Source organism: Prorops nasuta, unplaced genomic scaffold (genome assembly GCF_024137725.1).
Source record: "Prorops nasuta isolate Cenicafe-Biocafe unplaced genomic scaffold, Cenicafe_Pnas_1.2 PNAS00011, whole genome shotgun sequence".
In the NCBI taxonomy this organism is placed as follows: Eukaryota; Metazoa; Arthropoda; class Insecta; order Hymenoptera; family Bethylidae; genus Prorops; species Prorops nasuta.
In genome coordinates, this window is record NW_027116808.1 from 3,874,079 (window position 1) to 3,893,080 (window position 19,002).

The window sequence follows — 19,002 nt, forward strand, 5'->3', positions numbered from 1 at the left end:
TTCGAACGGAATTAACTGCCGGATCGTTGCGCCCGGCTGATCCTAAGGCAACGAACGTGCCCGTAACGAACCGGTCGCGCGTCGCGTGTGATTTCGCAGTCCTCGCAAACCGCAAACAGCCTCCTTACAATGTTCCTGTGTAATCGACGCCAAACACGAAGAGGTATGGCCCGATAAACCGCTAGCTTCGCCCTACCGCCTATTATTCTAATTGCACCCTTCAAAAAAAGTAACCGATGCCGAAAGGAACCGCTGCTCGCGCTTGCTTCTGCGCACCCTACTATATACCTTCCTTTTACTTCCACCACTTATATAGAAATTTTGCCAGCTTTCTCCAAATAGCTTATTCTTTTCGTTCTTCAATTCCCATCTTCCCCCTCTAACCTCCGCCATTTTTTCCCTCTATTCCACTGGTCCCTCGCTGACATTCCATACGGTCACTCGATATATCTTTGCAATGACTCGAATCGAAAGGTTCTTGACCCCTCGCGACAATACGCGTAATTAATTAGCATAACGCGGTTATGCACGTTTATATATATATATATATATATATATAGTCGTGTATTATCGGTTATAAGCGTACGTCCGACCGGCATCGGGCCGAACCGCGCGCTATTAATATATATATAATTGCACTTTCATACCGATCGACGGATAAGTCCTGTACTGATTTGTCAATAGAGAGCCGGCTAATGCATTTGTCGTGCAACGATCGTTAACGCACGATATATACAGCCGCAACGATTTATTCGACAAAAATCTCTCGGCTGCTGTTTATAGAAATATCGAGATTTCCACTCGCATTCCGTCGGCCACGCGAACGGCGCCGACTTTCCAACGGGCGTTCGACACGACTGCTAACGCGATTTGCTAAATTAGCAAACGAAATTCACCGGGGTAAAATGGTTGGCGCGAGATTTCTGCGGTCCCGCGGAAATCCGTCGACTCCGGTGGTAATGATATTACAGTAATTATAAATTCTGCCAGCTGGAAACTTGTGGTTATATATATATATAGAGTATTCACTGTGCAGAATCTGCCGTATATATATGCATGTATACAGTGATGTACATAGAAGTCGCTTATTGCACACGCTGGCCTAATTACATTCTTTTCAGCAAGCGACATGACGTATGATGACAATGTGGGTAATCGATGGCGAGTATCGTAACGCGCGAATCGTAATTATAACGGCGCACCTGCGGCGACGGATCGGCCGCAGCTACCCGAGTAGAAATTTTCTTTGGGGTTCTATAAGGACCTGATATGGATGTTCCTGACAAAATCTGAGGACCTGGTGTGGACTCCACATTTGGCCCTCTATAGGAAGCGTCACGCTGCGTTGTACATTACCCCGAAGTTAATGCCTTATCTGGACCTTATGTGGAAACCACAACTTAACCATATATAAGCCTGATTTAGTCCATACGTGAACCTGATGAGGATAATAGAGTGACCACTAATTTATCCATAGCTGTTCCCTATGTATATATATATATCTACTTGTTACAGTGACCTATGTCAAAAATTTAAAGGATGTAGCGGAGACTAATACAAACATAAAAATCTTATGCTATTTTGCAAAATTCGCAATACCCTTAAAATTATTCAATAACAAAGTTATCAATAGTTAGACAAGAGCATTTAGTTGAAGTAGCGTTGACTCTAAGTATCCTTGTCTAACTATAATGATAACTTTGTTATTGTATAACTCCAAGGGTACTGCATATTTTGCAAAATATTATAAGATTTTTATGTTTATATTAGTCTCCTCTAGCACCCCTTAAATTTTTGACACGAGTCACTGAAACAGATTGAATATACACAATACTACTATACAATTATCTATGAGAGGAGAAAATTAAGTGCCATAAAATCAATATACATATATACCTAATATTTATTTGAATAAAAAAATAGTATTTACCAATATAATAAATAATAAAATGAATATTTAGGAGGAGATTTATATATATATATATATAACATTTTCATAATCCTAGTATGAAGTGAAACAAAATTAAAATCTGCCTGGTGTTACAAAAAAAAAGTGGTGACCTAATTATACATATGTATATATAATGACAGGTAAGTAATTTAAACACCTTTTATATGAAATAAATAAAATTTAAAAAATGTTCCTAATTTCAGTGTAGAATTGCCATAGATTTAAAAAAATATATAATTTTAAAGGAACAATAATAATAATTGAGACTTGTCTTTTTTATAGGTGTATTCTTATGTTTTCTTGGATATTCTTAGGAGTCGATGTCCGTCCCAATCTTTACAATTATTAATTGTAATCCTAATCATACCCATGAACTCCTTGTTGTTATAAATTAAATTTCCAGTAGAATTACGTTTATATATCACTTTCACAGCATCTGTTAAAAAAGAAGCGAAATTTAGAAAATCCAATTTTATAAAGATAAAACAACACATATAAATAATAAGAATTCATTACCTTTAATAGATGAGCAAAACTCGGTATTTTCAAAAATGATTTTTTCACCCTTTTTGTTTGTAGCAGTAAAATTCATCATTAATAATTCTCTAGAAAAAAACTTTTTTAAAATTAGGGTGATACTTTGTTGCATATGTGTTACTGTAATCAAACCAGTAATTTCTTCAACCTAAAATTCAATACAAGTAAATTTATTAATATAATAAGAATGGATTTGGTTATATGTATAAACTTAATTAATTCTACAATATGACATATACCAGTTCTCTTTTAGTATCCTTGTTTTGTAGAAGCTCCTCTACCTGATTGAATTTCTCCATAGTCTCAAGTGGAAAGTTTAACTTATACTTTTCTTCAAATTTTTCCTTTAGCATAATGACCTCTGAGCTATTACCAAGTTTGTTACAAATAGTAGTAAGCATAGTTCCAATATTAGCAATGTCATTTTTTATCTCTGTTATACTACATTGAATTTGGGTCATTTGTAATGTATGGCTTCTATGCAGTTTTTGTATAATCTCCAACCAGTTATCTAAAATTTATTTGGTTAATAAAAGATTATAAGGTTGTATAGTAATATAACTACATATGTTTTATAAAAATTTGTTTAAACGATTACTATTTTGTATGTTTTCAGACACATTAGTATCGGACAGCTTTACATTGTTATTTGCAGTATCCAATAATGGGCTGTGGCTCTCATTAATGGTACCCATTACATTAACTAAAATTAATTGTAAAACTGTTAGCTTATGTAATGAAATAAAAGTATAATAATCATAAAGTAGAAATATGTTGAAATAAAAAAGTTACAATATTCACTTGATTCTTGCATATTTATGTCTGAAATTGTTTCCGCTGGAGTACCACTAGTCTCAATGTTTAAAACTGACAAGGGACCATCCATTAAAACATCATAATTGGCTATAGGTAATTCATCTGATGATTCACATGGAAATTCATCAAAACTTTCATTTGGATATGCTACGTACAAAGAAAATTTTTAAGTTAAGTTTCAAATTATTATTTGATGTTTGACAGCTCATGCTTACCAATGTTGAACTTACTTATATTAAAATTTGATTTATGAGCAGCATTAGCATCTACCATAAGTACTTCATTTTTCTTTTGATAACCTAAAGTTTGGTTTAAAAATACATTAATATCTAACCGATTATAAGCAATGATAGTAATATTAAAACATGATTTATACTTACCCTCCCTGCTTTTTTTAATTTTTCCTGGCTTATAAGTTATATTTTCACTAGTTTCAAGACTGCGAACATGAAATAGTCTATCCACATTGTCTGTAATGTCCCCTTTTGTGTAGTCCTCTTTCATTTTTGAAATTTTTTTACTGATCTTTTGTTCATCGTCAGTAGTGAAAACATGATCTTTGTCTTTTAATATTTCAAGCTTCTTAAGAGCTTCTTCATAATTTTCTAAAAATATTTTGTTTTCTAATTAAGTAATATCCAAAAGTATTTATTAACTATGTAAAATTAAACACTATTATTTACTTGCATCCCCTTTAATCTCAATAAAATAGTCTGGCCAATTTTTAGGGGCTGCAGCCGAATGCTGAACGTAAGTATGAAGATTCGCTGACCGTTCTTCATTATACGGTGGTGGCATAAACTTTGTTTTAAAGCAGCCAGTTGCTTCATCGTATAATATCCAATTTTCAGGAACAATGTCGATTGACTTTGTCTTGGATTTCCCTTTATCCATGAAACAAATTATTTTATAATGTTTCTTATTCATTATTTTTGCTTAACAACGATTAGCACGAGCAACACAAGGGAGAAGCCGGAGAACTGATAGCCACCAATTTGTACACGACGATGACGATGTGCACATCACTATATACATATATATATATGTTGACATTATATGTTTACATATTACCCATAGTCTCCAAAGAGTACATTCCACTAACACTCATACTCGCAGCCACAACGTTCAGTGGAACGATAGCACCATCAATCAGAAGAGTAACTATATATATATATAAGTATATACATAGAATTTTATATTATTTATAAATTTATTGGCCTAATAAATCACATGGAAAACTTAAATATTGTTCAATCCATTTGTTTTCCTTTGTATCTCATATATGTATATAAATGCCTATTCATGAAGAAGTGCCATCACATACAATTTTTCTTTTCCACAATTGTTTTTGTACTTTAGTTTAATTAATTTATGGAGTATAAAATCAAGCTTATATGACATTCGAGTAGAGGTTTCTGCTACAGCCCACATATTTAATAAGCTTGATTGACAAGGATAATTATAAATATTTTTCAATGGCTTTAATATTTTTCCAGATATATATATAGAATTATCATTCATCTCATTCTCCAAATAAAATATATTATCAATAATTATAAATTTATTATTTTTTAGTTGTACTACATTATCTGGTGATTTGACAGATAATGTTAGTCCTATATATTTTAATTTAACAATTACTATTTTTCTACTTTCTTTATCTAATTTTGTTTTTAATATATTGATTTTTGAAGGCAAAGTGACTTTTTCATTATTAATTCTAGATGCTTCATGAATTCTTCTGCATAACTGTGATAAAGGCAGTTTACCACTTCTTAGCATTTTTTTCATACGTCCTAAGCTGGATTCAAATGGAAATGCAGTAATTCTGTTTATGCTACATTTCATGTTTTCAACATCATCTGTCATATGAATCAGACTATGCATATTTAGTGTTAAACTATTTTTTCCATATAAATGTTCAGCTATTTGAACAAATTTTTTTAAATAATCTTTAGTCACTTCAATATAGTTATCACTTACATTTTCGGTACATAATATTCTACAAGCTGCATGGAAAAGTAGAAAATGTTGATAAAGTTTTTGTGGCAATATGTTTTTTAACACTACTGGAGAGCTATATAGTATAAAAAAACGAAATTCGGTCGCTTTCCATTTGTTAATGTCAGACAATGCTCTTGTACTACGCTGAAATTCAGCAGGTATCTGTGTCTTTATTTGAAGAAGAATTGATGAAATATCTGTTACTGCCTTGTGAGATAATCTTAATGCTCTTTTACCATTTATCCAATAGTCTACCAATAATTTTTTCATGACTCCTAAACAGCATAAATGCATGAAGTCTAGAGGAAAATGTTTTATCATGTCTATCTCTGGTACTGCAAGCAAAGGAGAAATACCTGTATGATGCTCTGGTTGGAATTGCAGATTAAATTCCACATGACTTCTTAAAGCACATTTTGTATCAATAAATACTGTGCGACCATCACTTCTTTCACCACAAATGTTGCATCTTTCACAGGCATAATACCCATTATGACCCTTTATACATTTTATTAATGCACGAGCAGGTCTGTCGCAAATTATGCACATAAGTTTTATTTTAAAAATGTTGTTATCTATTTGTAGTCCACAATTTATTAAAAATGTCAATTCAGTTACAAATTTTTGGAAGTATTTGTTAATATCTTCAGGTTTGCTTGATCCTATGTATATAGCCACAGTAAAAACTTTATAAATATCACACCTTGAATATATTTTGCACAATATTGGCCAGGCATTCTTATTACTAGAGTGGAACAAAGGTAGTCCATCTATATTAAATTGTAAATATATATTATTATCTGAATGTAATTCAGAATTTACAGTTTTTCGTAGAAATTCAGTTATTCCAAAATACACAAATTCACCTCTGGTGTGCCCATTTGTATCTAAAAATTGTTCTATGTTATAATTTGCTTTATTCGTTTCAAGAAACGATTTAGCACTTTTTGGTAAAGATGGTAAGAGCCTTTTTCTTAAAATTTGCAGCAAGTCGTCAGTAGCTGCTTGAGTGATATTATTTTGCACGATCCATTTTTTTATTAGTGCCATTTCACAGTTTTCATCATCACTATCTTTATCACTGTCACTATCAGTAGAACTTAATGTTTCTCTTTGTTGTTCTAAATCTGAATTTTCTCTTAATTGTTCACTAATATCTGGATTTGTAATATTACTCGTACTTGCTACTAAATTTTCTTTTGAATGACTTGTGCATATTGCGGTGATATTTATATTTTCTTCATTTTCACTTGAGTCACTTATAAGTAACTCACTTTTTTTACACTCTACACTCTGTTTTTTATTGTTTCGGTATCTTTTAGACCTTAAATTACTTAGATCCCGTTTACGCTTTTGCATATGATCCGCCATTTTGATCTAAATTCGAATGTCAGGTAAAACCACAAGGAGACCAGACTAGATCACATTCTTATATATAACTAAGGAACCGATGAGGAATAAAACTATCCGTCCATATGAGGGCCATATATATATTTGCCACATAAAATATACTCTATAAGGAACTGATATGGCCCCAATATGGAAAATTAAATAAGGAAAACCCCATTTTAACCAAATCAGGTCCTCATAGAACCTGAGTTGTTCCTTATGATTTTTCTAGTCGGGTATATATTAATAATAGTGCTCGGAGATGTTTCTTCAGCATCGCGAGGAGGGAAGAAAGAGCAGCGAGCGCTCGTATCTCGATGTCACCGATTCCCGAATCTTCGATAAGGTGGAAATTAAATCTGAATTACAGTGGTGCTCGCGGACGTTAATTGGCTGGTTGCGCGCGAGCACTACTGCGGAAACGGTGCAACGACCCTTCGACAGTGGTGCAGGTAAGCGAGGCTCGAGTATACACACAGTCTCAGCATACTTAATAAGACCGCGCAACGCAACGCAACGCAACGCAACACAGAGCGAGAGGCTATAGTCATCGATCCGGGATGGCAAAAACTCTGCCGTGGTTACACCGGTTACTCCAGCTCTCTCTCTCTCTCTCTCTGTTTGTGCCAAGGCTCATCCCCGGTGCACACGTACAACAATGATTTCGCGGACTCTTCTTAACTCCGCTGTCTCTTCCACGTATAACGACATTGGCGCGCGCGTTCGCCTAAGTAATATCTTCCGCCCTGGCTGCTTGGCTATGGCTGGCCCGCTCGTATCTCCACCACGCGAAATCTTATAATTACACGGCTGTCTGTCAAGCCTCCGCTATATGCTCGCGCCGTATTTCCGCTGGATTTTCTTGCTTCTTTTTCTGCGCTCCATTTTTCCCCCTACTTTTTTTCCTCCTTTCCTGCACTGCTCCTCGCCCCTCCTCTTCCCCCATTCCTACCACTGGAAATGGAAGCTTGCTTCTCGGATGATTAGACGATAATTACGTATAGCCTTTCCAATAATACCGGCCCCCGGTTCCTCCGTCCGTTGCCCCTCGAGATATTACCAGCACGAATCTCCCAGTTCCGTTTCTGCCACTTTTTGCCATTCCCTTGAAAAATTCTCGCGCTCCATTATTGCGGAGGTCCGGCCCCTGCCCCGGATCGGCCGTGTACCATTCCGGATAATTAATTATTCCTCTTTCGTATACAACCTATGTATATATATATATACGCATGGCATTATATAGTATATATTTTCGCGTTGGGATTAATTTATGCAAACTTCTCTCTCTCTCTCTCTCTCTCGATATACCGCATACAATTTTATTTGGAATATCAGAGTCTTGCGAGTATCGATGTAAAATCGACGAGCTTGCGCAAGAACTGGTCGAAGTACGTTTGCTTATGGAAATACCATGCAGCGCTAACTAGAATAATTGATCTTGTCGATGTCGAGATAAGTTTTGCGAGAGTTTTGCGATAGTACGTGTCGTACCCACGTGTCCCTTCCCACGTAGCACAGCGTTTAATTGTGATTATGGCGCAGTCACGTTGCTCTCGTGTGTATATGTGAACGCGCGGGTTTCCTAGGCGGAATCTCCGCACACGGTGCGGCGCGCGGATATACAATAATCTTGCGTTGTACCGTATATACTACGTACACGGTGTGTCTCATTCGCGAAAGCATGCGCGCACCGCGGTATAATTAGAGGTTTCCTTTCACTGCCTCGTTGACACTAATCGCAAATCCCGACGAATCTGACCTCGCCTGTCCATCTTCATCCCGCGCAAGATCGAGCAACGGCACAATGCTCGCTATACACTCTAATCTCTCCTGCTAAATACCTTTGCGCAACTTTTAATTAACTTTATCTCGTATATATATATATGTATGCATCGGTGCAACGAGAATAAATTAAGATACCGATGAGGATTCTTATTACAAGCAGACTCGACCCGTACGTCTCTATATATATACAACACGTACCATCCACGCAGAAATGTCCGATGGTTGCCACTGAGTCGAAACTGCGTCGATCGTCCCGCAAGCTTAAATTGCGATCCGTTATAGTTATATATACGGTAACCCTCTAATGAAATGCTAAATCGTTTCCTACGAACCGATGCATTTGCCGCATTCGGTTGCCACCGCTGCGGTTGGCTCGTTCCGTATAATTTGGAATTCGCCTATGCGTCTAATGACCGGTACAAGTTCCGCCGGAATATAGCCGCGCAGCCATTGCAGAGATCGAACAACGATTCTCTCACGCTGCGGCCGTTTGGACCATCCGACTGCAGAGCGTATAGCGACTCGCTAGCCGATTTATAGCATAATGGAGGCAGAGAAAAGGCATCGGCATTTAAGAGTCTCCCCCGCCATGGCAGAAAAGCTGAGAGCGAGATTCGAGAGGAAGAGATGAGGTAGCTCTAATCTCGGGTAATGGATAATCTGGCTAATGTGCCTCGGGCTCCGGTAGACCGCGAGACAGACGTATATTTTGACGACTGGAAATGGCCGGTTATCGTTGGACGGTGCCCCCCGGGCCCGTTTGCCCCACCGCGCGGCGGCGCGACTCTGCACGGTCGAGCCTTCCGGCATTTTTGCCGCGATTTCGACTCTCCTCGCTCTTTTGCCACTCGCTTCGCTCCTCTCGAGTCCAGCACCTATATACAGCATCTCGCTTCTTTAAATATCGACATTAAAGGGGCGCCAGCATCTGTTGTCTCATCGGTACCCAGATTCTTCCACAACTTCCAGATGTGCCTCATTCTTGTACGCACGTATCTCTATGCATGTACGCGCGCGCGCGCGTGTGTGTGTGGGTTCGTTATTGGCACTCGTAGAGAGCAAAACTATATATATATACAGAGGTAAATAACGTCGAGGGCCACTGGCAATTTTCCCCTTGCATTTTGCCAATGGTAATGCAATCGAATTAACGAGGGGCCGAATTCTGGCCTTTAGTATTCCGTGTCACTACTCCTCCTTCTCGAGGCCGCTCGTTTCTCCCCCCTACACCCCGCGCGCACCCCGGACCATTAACTTAGATCCAAAACACGCGTCTCTGAGATTCACAACGGAATATTATCTCGGCAGCAGTGTTCTTCTTCTTCTTTCGCTATAATAACGCAGTTGCAGCCTATCCTTTACGACTATTTTACTTTTCGGCCCGCTTGGAATTCTCTTCTTCATTCCGCCCTTGCTAATCGTTGCAGTTGGGCTTTTTGCGAACGTTTAACAGCCGCGCGCATTCATCGCTGGCCCCCGAAGCCACGACGACGCTCGCATCTCCGGCAAATCTTTACAGCTCGAATTACTCTCGCCGATAATACTTGCGCGCTTTTCTCCAACTCCCGAGCAAACTCGTATATATAACTCGCGACGACTCCCCTCGAACATTCTCATTCATCGATCGTCCCGGTGCGCTTGCAAAAATTATACGCTTGCTTCGTAATTTTCTGCACAGATTCCTTTGCGATAAGAATCAACGGTATTCCCGGAGGAGGGGGAGGGGGGGGGGGGGGTTGTGGTTCAGAGACATATTTCGCTACGACACCAGAAGGATAAACTCTCTCTTCCGTTCGACTCGCGTCTGCGGTATATACACGAGCTTATGGGACGTATTGGGACATGGAGAGGCGAGCAAGAACAGCAAGAAAATGTCGTTACGATCGTCGCGAGGTTTTTCTTTGTCACGAAAGACTATACGTACAAGGAATGGGTGGATACACGCTGCGTTACAAAGACCTTTATAGAAGATATATACTCTAATGGTCTGTGTGCTGCCTCCAGGACGCGCGACCGCAGGAGCTTTCGCGTTCAAAAAACTTAATGCACTCTCAAATAATTGCTGACCATCTCACGGGAAAGCCAGCGTCAATTTTTTTCATCTCCCAAGTAAAATCCTCCGGCAAGGATGAGGATTAGCCTATATCCGAGAATTCATGAATTATGGAAGTCAATTTTTTCATCGAGAACCCCACCATTCTGTGTTGGTTCGGTACACAGACGCGATTATCAGACTTTGAGGTTAAGCTTATCTCTCGAATAGCTAATTAGACGCTGCTTACCTTCCAGATATAAAGGGAATTATTTAGGATACAGCGGCAAATCCGTAGCATCGTCGAGTAAATTGGTTTAGCGGCGTATCGGCTTACTCGCGCTTTACCTCGGGATTTATAACAGTTTTTCTTTTCCGTGTGTTTGCGTCCAAAGAAAAAACCTCGGCTCGCCGTTGTATACGAGGTTTTCGATGATTCCATTGGATGCGTATTATTGGCACGTATATGCGCGAAGATTCGACGAAGAGAATGGTATAGAGCGAGCCATTCGGGGCCGATGTGCAACTCTGTCGGATCCTGTGCGAGGCGTATCGGCTTATTCCTCGGAGCCACGATTTTGCCGAAGGATTTAGAGCGATGGACTCCAAAGTAGAGGAAGAGCTATCTCTCGACGTCGGTGGTACCTCAAGGTATCTAATTACGAGCGCTCTCCGAATACACGACTTTCTACTTGCGTGACGTTCCATCGGACCAGCCAGCCAGCCTCCACGAGCCTCCAGCGTTTGACCACTAGACACTCGCTCGCTATATTTACATCCTGATCCTTCCTGCCTCTGCCTCCCTGGCATATCGCTGTTATAACCCAGCCAATGGCACAAATTACTCTTCATACTCTTCGCAACCAAACCTTTTTTCTCAGCCTTCATTCATCAGTTTCACTCTTGTACTTGTATCCTGTACGTGCGCGTCAGTGCGTATACGTATATAGCTTCGCTATCACCTGATTTTGCGTCTTCATTCTGCGCTCATCTTTCTTTAATTACGAAAATAATCCCCGGTAGAGTCCAAGTAGAATTTTATGGCCATCCGGTTTTTTTCTCCGTCGACCTTCGGGACCTCCCGCTGTCTTAGATATTCAAAATGACGAGTCGAATCGTATTTTAATTATATGCTCGAGCGAGCCAGTGTTTTCTATCGTTTAATATTCCGTCCACCATATATTCACGCTCTTAAGAACTTTGTGCAATTGCGATTTTTCGTGCCGTTGCGTATATATACATACATGCACAGAGCGAGATTGTTGAATCGAAATAAGTTTTTATTTAATAGTTGGGATTAAATGCTCTTGGCTTTAATAAGTTATAACTGTAATTGAGTGAAAAAAAGGAAATATTTCGCTCGAATCAAATTTAATCCATTTAAATTTCAAAGTTTGCTAATATCAAGTTGAGAATTTCACCGGGATTATTCGACGCATGATTTATTTGAATCAAACAAGGTTTTTTTCTCAGTTTGAACAACTTTCATTTGGAACGAGCCCGTGCGGAGGGATCCTGCGAAGATAAAAAATATTCCTGTGAAACAGCGGATTCTTTCGCTACCGCGGATTCGACCGTTCCACTTGATGGACTGCCATATTATTATTCCGGATATTAGTAATAACACGTCATTATTTTTCACGGTGGATTGATTTAAGGAGGGGGAGCTGGCCGATGAATTTTTACAATCGTCGTTGATGGAGGGATGCGGGCGCGATTGAATATATACGACATACATCAGGCTGTCTCGTAACATTAGGATTAACTGCCGTGACGTTGATTACAAATTAAAAATGGCCATAATTAAATCACCGCTAATTAATTCGGAATATAAATTTTTTACGAGCGTTCCAGACTGGAGAGACACGCCAATCCGTGTTGCCGACTAATTCCTGTCCACATCAACTTAATTCCCAACTTAAGAAACCCGTGCACACACACGGCGACTCTCAGAGAATTTAATTACATATTTTTTGCCACGTTTTCATCGGGATTCGGGACCGATCCTTTCAGCGTAGTCAAAGTAGTCTATACTCGATAAAACATCCGCGTATACAATTTTATTGACTTTTGTAAATCCCTGCAGCAGTACTCCACTGTTTTTCCACTCCCCCCCCCCCCCCCCCCCCCGCATTTCTCTTTTTCCCTTTTTTCTTTGTTTTTGCAACAATACTCCTTTATTTTCCATTTTTGTTTTACAGCGAAACAACAGTGGATTCGATCGACTGTACATATTTATTTAGACACAACTGTCTGGGGAATTTTTTCTAGAGCTTGTAGCCGCATTTTTTCCCCGGTCCCAGCCATTTTTTTTTTCACCATCCGAAAAATACAAGAAGCGACTAATAAAAGATACACGCGATGGTACCTGGCGCGGCATTCCACAGGTGCGGCCGCCGTCTTGTCTAATTTTCGTGGAGTATCTATGTATGCGAGAGAGGATCCTCCGTTGCGCCACGCCACGCCACGCCGGTTCAGCCCCAACAAAAAGAGTGGCGATGCGAGATGCCGCGCACTAGCCAAACCAACCAATGTCCCGGCTACTTAAATCCACTCGGTTATATTCGACCAATCCAATGACAAAACTAAAAAATATCGGAATCGTGTAAACGTTGAAATTCTGTTCGACGAGAGTCAGGTGAAATCCTGACAAAACGAGAGAAGTCGAAGTAAAAATAAAAAAAGTGCAGAGTAATTGAAAAAATCCGTGTTTCGATCAACCAAAACCATTTTTATACCATTCTCTATGCGCGTATATATAAAAATTGAAACGGTATTGAAGAAAAATCTAAAATCCTGCCAATATTTTAATTTGTTAAGATATTCTATCGATAAATATTACACGTACACTGCTTCTACTGCATACATAGTATATATTATCGAGTTCTATGGAAAAACCGATTGAGAAGAGAGAAATAAAACTTGCATATACAGGGTCCTAAAGTATACATAATAGGATAAAAAATTCAGCCAAGCCAGCAGAGCAGAGCAGAGTTAAAACGTAAAAAGTCCGAAATTCTGTAACAGCTCGTGCACCGTGCAGGCCTATCGAGGTAGCTCCACTCGACCTAATGGGAGGACAGGGAGAAAAAAAAATCTCGATCCCGTGTCGGTGTAGAATTTTGTTGAGCTATTCGGTAAAGCATCTCGCGTGCGAGAGAGAAGAAGCGGAGAAGGTGGAGAACAATTCGCACGGTATCCTTCCAAGGAATCGTGAATGGAGGTTAAAGTTGTGATTCCTCGACGCGCCTCTAGGCAGGCAAAAAGAGTCTGTGGGTGGTTCAGGAGCGAGCGAGCGAGCGAGAGAGCGTGTGTCGAGACGGTCAGAGAGATGTTGGCAGTCTATAGAAGAGGAAAGGGTGAGAGAGAGAGAGAGAGAGAGAGAGAGAGAGAGATAGTCAGAGAAGGAATTCCTTTGATTCAGTTCGGTCGGTGTTAGGTGGATCTGGTCGAATACGGCTCGTTTGTAGCGAGCCGAAGTGAAGGATAAAGGGGTATACACTCTCCGCTGCGCGTTCGGCAGCTACGAAACCAAACCAAACCGAACGGAACGAAACGAAACGGAATGGAACGAAAGGACTACCTGGGCTGGCAGGTCAGCAGCACGTACATACGGCAGTCCGAGCGTGGAAGGACGTTCGTATCTGTTGTTCGTAACACGTGTTTGCGTGAACCCGTCTTATAACCATCTCTCTCTCTCTCTCTCTCTCTCTTTCACTCTTGTCCATCTTCAGCAAAGTCCTCCTGTCTTATCCACACGGCTACCTTCGTGTTTCCCGTCCTCGTCTCCTTTTCTCTTGTCCGTCCGCCCGTCCGTTCCTTTCCAGCTTTGTCCTGGCTGGCCTTTCTCGGCACCCCCCTCCCTCCCCCCTCCTCCTCCTCGAGTCTCGACGTGACTTCTCGTTTGCGCTCGTCGTCTCTCCACGAGCACACAGCAGCAGCTTCCTTCCTTCACGCGTGTGTCACTCTCGTTCGGCATTGCTCCTCTCGCATGTGGCCACTTTGGTGGCGCGCGTTGCCCATTCTCAGCTCCTCGCATCCTCTTATACAGCGCAGTCCGATGAAGGCGACGATGTATTACCAACGCTCGACAGTTCCTCTCGTCCATCTTTCTAGAACTCGCCAAAGCGAGTATGGGGAGAGGGTAGAGCGAAGAGAGTCCAGAAGTCGGAGGGAAATGAGCAAACGCGGTGACATCGCGCAGCAGATTTATTCGAGATTTTGGAATGCGCAACGCGAGAAGCGCGGATAGAAAGTTTTGCACGCGAAAACTTTGCCGCGCGTCGTTTTCGCTGGCGCGATATATATGTAGATTCGTGCGTTGGAAATGTTTACACATAGTATATATATGGAGCAGACTCTGCGCCGAAGGAATTTACCGCGTCTAATGAGAAAGACGGAGGGGGGGGGGGGGGGAGGTGCACAGTGAAGGTGGGTATGAGCCAAACGCAGGGAACAAACAGTGAAAATTCGATGGAGTCGGAAAGGACGCGAAGCAGTTGCAGGAGAGCGTGTTCGTCGTGCGGATCTCGGTGGAGGCACGGAACCCCCCCCCCCCCCCCCCTGTCGCAGATTACGCTTATTATAATCCTGTTAGGTAAAAGCCAAATAAAGCGAGTCCTCGCGTACCACTCAACCTCTTTATCCGGCGCGCGCTTGCATCATTTAGCACTCACTCAACGACAATTCAGCTCGCTCCCCAATTACCACGTTCTCCTTTTCCACTTTCAGCGCAGCGTAAACTCCTCCGGCTGCTCGATGGAAATGAGCAAATAAAGTCTGTCCTCGGAGCTGCAGACTCTTGCCACTTTTACCCCGGATTTCGGAATGCTGCACGCTTGTAGAGATCGAGAGAAGGGACTCCTCGCTCCTTGCCCGATGCTGTCCGTCTTTTCAAAACGAGAATGCGCGCGCGGCTCGCTGTGTGTTTGCAAATTATTTCGTCCTGCGCGATGCTATCGTGGAATGCTCTTATTAGCGATGTACCGGTCTCTTTGCTGAAATTTATTCGCTTCTCGTCGCGGGAACCACTGACATTTTTTTCTCCCCTTCTTTTTTCTTTATTCTTCACCGTGAAAATGGAATGCAAAGACGGGCGGACGGTTGAATATAATCAACGAGGATGTGCCTCGTTGTTGCTCTTCTCTCTCTCCCTCTCTATACATATATATATATATATTGTAAATATAATATATAAAAGGGGGGTAGTATCACTCGGAAGAGAGAAAAAGGCTTGCAGGAATTTGTGCGATCTAGACAAAATCCTAGATAAGGCACGTTCGTATTGCAGGAAATGTACCTACGTCGTCGTCGTCGTGTTCCTATATATATACATATATAGTGGTGGTGGTAGAACAGGGTGAGCCGGATCGAGAGAGCAGGAGGAAGGAGGAATCCGTTGAAGGTAAAAATAAGTAGTTCACCAGGGAACAAAGAGTCGGGGCTTCTCTTGGGTGAGAAAGTCTAAATGTGGGAGTGGAAGGAGCTTTGTCGGAAGGTGCAAATTGCTTTCTCGTTTTTAATAGGCCCTCGTGGGGTAGGCGCAAGAAGAAGGCGCATCGAGGCGAACTTATATACACATATATGTGTAGAAGAGGGAGGAGGAGGGTTGCTCTCGGAGAACCGTCGAGGTACCCGGAGCCCCGTGGCCGCGCGCGTATGTGGTACATGCGTCGCGTAGCCCCAGCTTACGACAATGAGCGTGTGCTATCGAGGAAGTGTGTGGTACGTGTCGGGCGAGAGGCGCGGATCCTCCAGCAGGGGAGTCAGCAGCCAATGAGAGCTCGCCGATACGGCGGCCATTTTAATGATCGGCCCAAGGTAAACAACGGGAAAAAGGAGTAGAATGACTTCCACCCCTCCGGGCTACTTGCGCGCCCGTACTAACCCCTTTTCCCTTCGTACACTCACTCGCCGTACACCTCGCTCTTTCTCCCTTGCATCAACACACGCACACACACCGACGCGCAAACACTCGGGCGACTCACGCATGCACGCCCATGTGCGTGCGAGGGGTGACTCCGACCAATCGGCTTACAGTCACTCCCTCCCCTCCGACCACTCTTCCCTCACTCGTTATACATTTCACAAGGGAAGAGAAGAAGAAATCCCTTTTTTCCACTCTAAGATTCTCCGCGGGCAGTATATATACATGTATATATATATATATATATAGCGTGGAGGGGGATGAAAAAAGTCGGAGGAGGGGGGATATATGCCATACTACGGAAATCCATACGAAATTAATTAACGCCTCGCGAGACTAACGAGGAAAGTGACGCGATATTTCAGTGACTCTCAAACTCCGAGTATCGTACTACATAGCTCTGGAATTTAACAGTTATTCTTTCTCTCCTCCACTCGTCGTGCACACGCGCACCTTTTGCCTCATCCCCTCGAAAAATAAACTTGCCTCGTCTCTCGCACAAAATTATTGCGCAACTCTCGTATCTTAACGCTATCCTCCACTTACGCAACGCGCTCGGTTCGCTCTCGCACCGGACCAATCAGCATTAAGCATGGAATGGACCTTAAATATATTCTCCGCAGAGAGAACTCGGTACTATCGCGGGACGGACGTTCTCAGGAGCTATACGTTTCCTCCACCTCCCGGCAGCAGTTACAAATTGCTATTATCGGTAAGCTCGGACGAGTCCCTCGTACCTGCCAAGAGCGAGCCGGTCGAAATCCGTGCGATATGCTTTACGCGCTGCAGGAAGTGCAGTTGCACCTTGGTATGCGTTTCGAGGCCGAGATCCACGAGATCGGCGCGTGAGAACCACCAGGGATGGAGGAATGTGAGAAAAAGCGAGCTGTGTGCCAGAGTGCACGTTTTGCACAGGAGAGAGAGAGAGAGAGAGAGAGAGAGAGAGAGGGGGCGACCAATAAAATTTCTCAACCAATAAAAATGTTGATATAATTTGCTGCGCGTATCGACGAGACTGACGGAATTGCGTGGTACACTGCAAAGTTGATTTATATCCGGCAGAGGCGTACGTACCGTATTAGTCTCGCGCACCGAGCGAGCGAGCGAGCGAATCTGTAACGCGCGTTTTGGAACGATATTCTTAGTTTCTCGATTACGAAATCAATCGGGCAGGAACTTGGGCGGTTACCATTGGTCACTTTGCGCAGAATAGCCCGACGATGTGTTCAGCTATTATGCTGCACGTCTCGTAATTCATTAAAACAGCCTTCTTGCCTGCGGTTAGCTGTGCTGTAATATATAGCACGTATACAGCCGTGGCCTCGAAACAGTTGCCTAGAAAATCCTAACGAGTAGGAATAATAACTGTGAGATCGCATTAATTATTGCCGGTACCATCTCCTCGAGAGAGTCCAACATATATACGTATTTCCTCTCGCTACACTCTTATACTCCTCGTGCATATAATACCGTGTAGAATGTATATATTTGATAGTATTCTAAATATATAATACGTACTAGCGAACAAGACCCTGATGAATCAGAAGAGAAGCAATAGAATGAATTCCATAAATTTTAAGGCGAATCTTCCTCAAGAATTTATGCTCCCTTTAATCCTTTCAGCAATGATGTGCTTCTGTCCAGAAAGCTCGAAGCGAGACGAGTCTTCTCCCTCGCAGCCGGGCGCGCGGTTACCTTCTACTAGAAATTGATACAGCAGCACTCGGGAAAAGTAAATATTCTCCGTGGATGGAAGCGACGCGATGGGAAGGATTTTCCCTGGATGTTTTATGGAGTGTTTTTTTATCGGTCGAGTTTGGAGGAGCGTCTCTTCTCGAATGGCTTGCTCAATTTGTCGTGAAAGAAGCACGTAAAGGGCCTCTAAAGATGGCTGATGTTGTAACCAACACCATTGAGGCAGCCATTTGCGAAACATAAGGAATCCGATACGGGGTTTTGATCTCCATAAGCCCACCCTCGATCGTGTTACTTGAACAGTCGCGCGCGCTCTCCCGGCGTTGCAAAGATGGCCGTGGTAACGATATTCGCCATTGTGTCAGCAAATCGGCACGATGGCCTTTTTTGACCTCCGCGGACGAGGTTAATCGTCCCCTTTGTCGCGCGCCACTCTTCCTGCCGTGCTCGCTCACGGCCTCGCAAATTCTACCACCAAACCTCCGAGCCTGCACTCTTTCAACCTCTCGCGAACGTCGGGAAAATTTAAGTCGCACCCTGAAGAATGATTGGAAAATCTTGCATTTTGCGAAAACAGTGGAGGAGCCACTGTACAGTTCGCAGCGCGAGTTATCGCATATGAATATCAGCAAATATAACTCACGATCGAGAGTAATTTCTGACTGGTGCACGTTCGGACCTCGTTAGGAGAGTCTAGTCGATTTATCATAAAGACGTATAAGCAAAGTTTGCAACTCGTCGCCAATTTGTTTAGTCTGGTGGTCGATGCGAATTTGTTTTGGTCCCGTGCACGCATGTGTAGCGGACGCGCGTTTATACGTCGTCCGAAGGATCCGACGATAATCGCTGGAGCACGCCGCAGACATC

General features: G+C 42.2%; 2 protein-coding genes across 2 annotated transcripts in view; both read right to left on the bottom strand.

Moving 5' to 3' along the window:
- The window catches only part of Ephrin (ephrin), a 377,189-nt gene that overhangs the window by 45,448 nt on the left and 312,739 nt on the right, over window positions 1–19,002 (bottom strand). The window lies entirely within an intron of this gene.
- LOC136777665 (uncharacterized) lies at window positions 2,155–2,847 on the bottom strand. The gene is made up of 3 exons (XM_066734128.1): window positions 2,728–2,847; window positions 2,468–2,636; window positions 2,155–2,387 (listed from the first exon to the last, which is right to left on the bottom strand). The coding sequence occupies exons 1-3, from the start codon at window positions 2,839–2,841 to the stop codon at window positions 2,242–2,244; spliced, it is 429 nt and encodes a 142-aa protein (XP_066590225.1). The 5' UTR covers window positions 2,842–2,847; the 3' UTR covers window positions 2,155–2,241.

Excerpts from the sequence above, each read along its gene's own strand:
- LOC136777665 (XM_066734128.1), bottom strand. The coding sequence starts at position 2,841 with ATGCTAAAGGAAAAATTTGAAGAAAAGTATAAGTTAAACTTTCCACTT. Across the intron at positions 2,637-2,727 it reads AGGATACTAAAAGAGAACTG|GTTGAAGAAATTACTGGTTT; the intron begins GTATATGTCATA and ends ATTGAATTTTAG. Across the intron at positions 2,388-2,467 it reads GTTTTGCTCATCTATTAAAG|ATGCTGTGAAAGTGATATAT; the intron begins GTAATGAATTCT and ends CTTTTTTAACAG.